The sequence below is a fragment of the Bidens hawaiensis genome, unplaced genomic scaffold (genome assembly GCF_021521415.1).
Source record: "Bidens hawaiensis isolate Kalapana, Puna unplaced genomic scaffold, B.hawaiensis_p1.1 tig00031121_1, whole genome shotgun sequence".
Classification (NCBI taxonomy): domain Eukaryota; kingdom Viridiplantae; phylum Streptophyta; class Magnoliopsida; order Asterales; family Asteraceae; genus Bidens; species Bidens hawaiensis.
Genome location: NW_027495219.1, coordinates 172,606 through 178,283, shown reverse-complemented (window position 1 = coordinate 178,283; position 5,678 = coordinate 172,606). Strand labels below are relative to the sequence as shown.

Genomic DNA, 5,678 nt, shown 5'->3' with positions numbered 1-5,678 from the left:
ATCGCTCCATGAGCATACAAAAAGCTGGGCAGTCGATCATTATTATTGTTACGATAATTAAACATTGGGCCTATGGTTATGGTTGTAAGTTGCAGGCGTAGGGTAGTGCCCTAGCCTTGCTCAACAATATCTGTTCTAGTACTCCGCCTTGTCGTCGTGCTTCGGTGAACACCTGCTGGCTCAGCTTACTCGCTTTCTTCAGCTGGATATCGAAATCGATCTTTGTGTGAGGTGTTTCATGTACACAATGCTCGATTGGGACCTGTATACTGTCAAAAGGTGGAATGACCCATCCGTTGCCCTGTAAGCCGTCCAATGGTGGGTTGAGCCATGTTTATTGTTCTAACGATTGTTGGTGATTGATGGTTTAGACTTTAGAGGCTGCTTCATTTATAGTCACTACTAGAAAACAGGTTGTTTTGCCATGGCAGTTTTTGTAGCAAAATTGTGGCAAATTGCCTATTTTGACAAGTTTCCGACAATATCGTTTTGAGAGAAGAAACAATGTGGCAAATTAACTTACAGACAATTTTCTGACAATTTTTGCTTCAGATTTACGACAATTATAAATTGTAGTAGAATTTTCAACAACTTTTCTACAATAACTTTTTTTATAATTTTCCTACAAAATTGCGACAACTTTTATACAAAGGCTGTATGTTTAAGTTATTTAAATTCATTAATAATACTCGTAATAACAATAATTAATCACTTAAACAAACAATTAAATTTAAACATTAATTAAAATTGCGACAAATTTGCTACAAAACAATAATAAAATTTTTGACAAATATGCTACTAAAAATTTCGAAGCTATAAATTGTAGTAGAGTTTTTATGTTTTGTTAGGCCTCTTGTTTGTTTTTTTTAGCTCCGCTTTAACTTTTTGAAGCTATAACTTGTCAAAAGATGCGTAATTAATACATTTTAATCAAAATATTTTTCTAACATACTAACACATATACATAACAAACTAAGCTCTTATGATTAAAATTTTAATGAAAAGTTAGTCATATTTATTGCAGCTAGGGGTCGTTTAAGCTCAACTTAATCAAGCTTTTTCACAAGCCGGTCTCGAGTAGCTCGTGGGTAGCTCGGCTCGTTTTCACCCTAATAGCATTCACACTAGGGGTGCAAACGAGCCGAGCCGAGCCCGAGCTCGACTAGGCTCGAGCTCGGCTCGTTTCGAGCTCTATTTCCAAAGCTCGAGCTCGGCTCGTGAGTAGATTTTCAAGCTCGAGCTCAGCTCGGGCTCAGCTAGTTTACCATTTATTAGTTATTTTTTAAATAATATAATTATTTTTATATATTATTTCCTATTATAATTTTTAGTATAAAATAATATATATATATATTATTTAGTTATTTTTATTTATTTTTTATAACAATATATATATATATGTATATATATATATATTAATTAATAATTATTAAAAATATATTTTAAAAAATTATATAAATGGCAGGCTCGTTTAGGCTCGGAGCCGGCTCGAGCTCGATAGGCGAAGCTCGGGCTCGGGCTCGTTTATTAAACGAGCTTACTTTTAGGCTTGAGCTCGGGCTCGGGCTCGATTAAGCTTGGCTCGTTCGAGCTTTTTAACGAGCCGATCCCGAGTAGCTCGCGAGCAGCTCGGCTCGTTTGCACTCCTAATCCACACATATAACCTAACTGTTTGATCTAACATATTATTTCTAATGTCTAAACCTATAATAATCAACAAATGTACATACACACATCCGGAATGCAACATGAAAAAATATTTTCCAAACCAGTCCGACAAGCCCAACAAGCAATTCCTAAAGAACCATGCAATGCATCATGAAAAGAATGACTTCCAAAACCGGTCCAACTAACCCGGCTACAAAAATGCCTAAACAATAATAATAAAAGAACAATGTGCACACATACATATGTTCTACAACGTGATTTAAGTTAAATACAAACACATTTATTTTCTTCTTTTGTTGCATGCATTTCTGTTACGCCATGCAAACGAGCCGAGCCGAGCCTGAGCTTGACTAGGCTATGCTCGGCTCGTTTAACTTATATAGAACTCGAGTTCGGCTCTATTCGAGCTCTATTTTCAAAGCTCGAGCTCGGCTCGTGAATGGATTTTGAAGCTCGAGCTCGGCTTGTGTACTATTTATCAATTATTTTTTTTATAATTATAATTAGTTTATATATATTATTTAGTTATTTTTAATTATTTTTTCATGACATTATATATATTAATTAATAACTATTATATATATATATTTTAAAAAAATTAGATATTTGGCAGGTTCAATTAGGCTCGCGAGCCGGCTCGAGCTCGATAAGTGAAGCTCGGGCCCGGTTCATTTATTAAACGAGCTTATTTTAGGCTCGGGCTCGATTAAGCTAGGCTAAATCGAGCTTTTAACGAGCCGCTCGCGAGTAGCTCGGCTCATTTGCACCCCACCGGCATATAAACATAACATTCTCTACAAATATAAGTTAAATAGTAATACATAGTTGCTTATTTGTTCCTTATAGTAAATATTATAGAACATAACGATTAATTTAGCGATAAGCACAGATTATATTTTTGACAACGCTGCTTGACGCCGCTATGTTGTAGGAAAATTGTGTAAAATTTTAATACTTTTTTTGATTTTGATAATTGCTAAAAATTGTGGAAAATTTGTTAAAAATTTTGAGTTTTGTAAAAATTCGTAACAATATCCATTTTCTAGCAGTGAGTAGAGTTGCATGGAAACCACGTGGAGAACGAGGATGGATTAATAATTAATTAATTAATTAATTATCGGTACTTGTAATGTTGATATGTGCAACAAGTGGAATTCAACTTGCATGCAAGCTACAGCTGGCTATTGATTTTATATTGGTTTATATTAACGGTGCAACAAGTTCAAAAATGTCAAATTATCTATGTAGTGAAAAAGTTGATGTCACATATAAAATAGGTTTAAAATTTTCATATATATGTATTGAATATTTGTGCTAAAGTTTTAATAAATTTACTTCTGGTCCGTTGGCTTTGTTATTGTTGGTAGTTGGTGTTTACTTGGGTTGGCCCCGGTTTTGTTTCTCGGCCAAAGGAAATATTTTCAACATTTTTTTTTGATTTATTTTTTTATTTGTGTCATTATAATGGGCCATAATACATGTTTTTATTAATATAAAAATTAAGTAGCATGAACTTAACAGTAGTTAGTAATGGGAAGCCGTGATATTTGATATATATAAAATTTACACATGAATTCATATAAATATGCATTACAAATTGTATATGTGAACGGATCACAGAAGCCAAAATAATAATAATAATAATAATAATAATAATAATAATAATAATAAAACAAATGCGTGACGAGTATCTTCCTTTGTTAATTATTATCAAATGTATGCGAAAACAAAAACAAAAAGGCATATTCCAGTTGTTTCATTATTCATCAAACGTGTCGGCAGATACTAAGACTTTAGACATATGCATGACAAGTATCATCCTGAGTATTCTCCACGTACTTCCCATGCCAATCGATACTGCTATTATAAATTAAACAACCACCTCAGCCACTAGGAACCATCAACCACCGTCAAGGATTGTGTTACAACAATGGCAAAACATGCATTTTTTGCACTCACCTTCATGGCCATCATAGCATTTTCTGTAGTGTCTGCGTACAAAACCACCATCGTCACCACTATCATAGAAGGCAACAAATGGACGTGGCCAAACAATGGCCTGGACAATGGAAGGGGTTATATAGACGGCTTCGGCCTGGACAACGGGCAGGGATTGGTTGACGGCCTGGACAACCCCACAAGCAGCCAGATCCCAATCGAGCAACTGAATCATTGTAAGATGCACCTCACTCAGGGGATCATTTTCGATAAGATGGCGGTGAGACCATTCAAGCATCATCAAGAGCAACACCTCCAGCAGTGTTGTAGCCAGCTAAAGCAAGTGTTTGAGCAGTGCCAGTGTGATGCGATCCAGCAGGTGTTTAGCAAAGCCTGGCAACAAAAAGGTGGATTACATATGGTTTCAGAAATTGCAAGTAAGGCTTATAAGCTTCCAAGCGACTGCGGATTAAAACTCCATGACTGCCGACTTGCAGTCCCAAGGGTTTAACCAAGATGAAGCATGCATGTATCTCAGTCTTATCCTATATATCTTAAGAATAATAATCGCCGATCGCCATAAGCTTGTGATCAATATGAAGCTTGTAATAAAACAAACAACCCTGTGCCCATGTGTATATTTTCGTCTTTGTGCATGCATCCTATAGTTCAAAATAATTTCTTGCATGGGAAAGGTAAAGATCAATTTTAAAAAGGATTTAGAGATCGATAGATTAAATAATATAATGAATAGAAAATAGCTATGTTGCACGGGAACTTGTACGGGCACGAGAACGGGAAATGACGAAAATCAAAAAATTAAGAAACGGGTACGGCAAAAATAATATAAAAAAATACAAATATATTAACCAGTGATAATTAATTATCAATAAAAAATAAATATATATATAATTTTTGTCTATTAATAATGTCAATTTTAAACATTCTACCTATAAAATATAAGTTGAGGACCAAATATAAAGTAGTCTAGATAGAGAGAGTTAAATGTTAAAATACATACACTCATTTAATATTTTTTATGTAAAACTTAACAAGTTTGAGAGAGTAAATGCAAACAAGGAAAATATCAAGGGTTTAAATGTTAAAACTGAACTTATTTAACCCTACAAAAACAAACACAATATCAATCGGCCACTTTCTTCTTCTTCCTTCTTCTTCATGGCTTTTCCGGTGCCGGAATCTTCACCGGAATATACTATGTGGCCGCTCCGCCATGCTATTGGCTGTAGAAACGTCTCGGAATCGTTTGTTGACCGGGTTCGTTTAGGAAACACCCTTTGACTTTTTGAAACGGTCAAGAAACGTCCTCGTAGGCGTTTCCGGGACGGGGTACGGCGGCTAAATGCCGTTTCTGTGCATCAGAGGAAAATATGGCCTTAATTTATTGATGTATTCTTCCCTCGCAAGTTGAAAGTCATGATAGATGAGCATCTTTTGTCCGGTAAGGCTCTGTTGGTATAATGGACGACAGAAATTTTCTTTCTGATGGATTATTGACAAAATTTAGCGATGGAGACCGACAAAAACCTTTGTCAACGGATTACCTGTAGAACATGGAATTTAAATGAGTGATACGAGATTCTGGCCAAGTGGCTGGTACAATTATGGTAAATCGGGTGAATGGTTTGTAATTTTAACCACCGGTCTTGTCAGTAATGCCGGTTTATGCTATCGTACCGGTTTAAACCTAACATCAATTTTCAATTTTATTGCTTAGACTTTAGACTAAAGACTTTTATCGGCCCATATTATAGATACCTCCAATTAGAAGTTTTTAACTTAGTGGCCCTTCCTATACAATCGAATCAATCACTAGTATTTCCTATACCAACGAACCGTGCGCTTTTGAATTATTTTCTGAGTAGATCGAATTGTAATTTCTTAAAGAATTATATGGATAGCTGGTCAACTTGGCTGAATCGCACGGTACAACCTTGTACATGTAGTCTAACCGGTTTTTACAACATTGCGTGGAATTCATTTGAATAAGTCACATGTATCGGTTGAAGTTTCCTAATTTAGTCCAAGTCTTTTAGGCAGCTTAGTTGTTT

The 5,678-nt window shown here is 35.3% G+C and overlaps 1 protein-coding gene across 1 annotated transcript; it reads left to right on the top strand.

Moving 5' to 3' along the window:
• The first annotated feature begins 3,598 nt into the window (after positions 1-3,598).
• LOC143581631 (2S seed storage albumin protein-like) lies at positions 3,599-4,127 on the top strand. The gene has a single exon (XM_077064379.1). The coding sequence runs from the start codon at positions 3,599-3,601 to the stop codon at positions 4,115-4,117; it is 519 nt and encodes a 172-aa protein (XP_076920494.1). The 3' UTR covers positions 4,118-4,127.
• Positions 4,128-5,678: the final 1,551 nt, after the last annotated feature.

Excerpts from the sequence above, each read along its gene's own strand:
- LOC143581631 (XM_077064379.1), top strand. The coding sequence starts at position 3,599 with ATGGCAAAACATGCATTTTTTGCACTCACCTTCATGGCCATCATAGCA.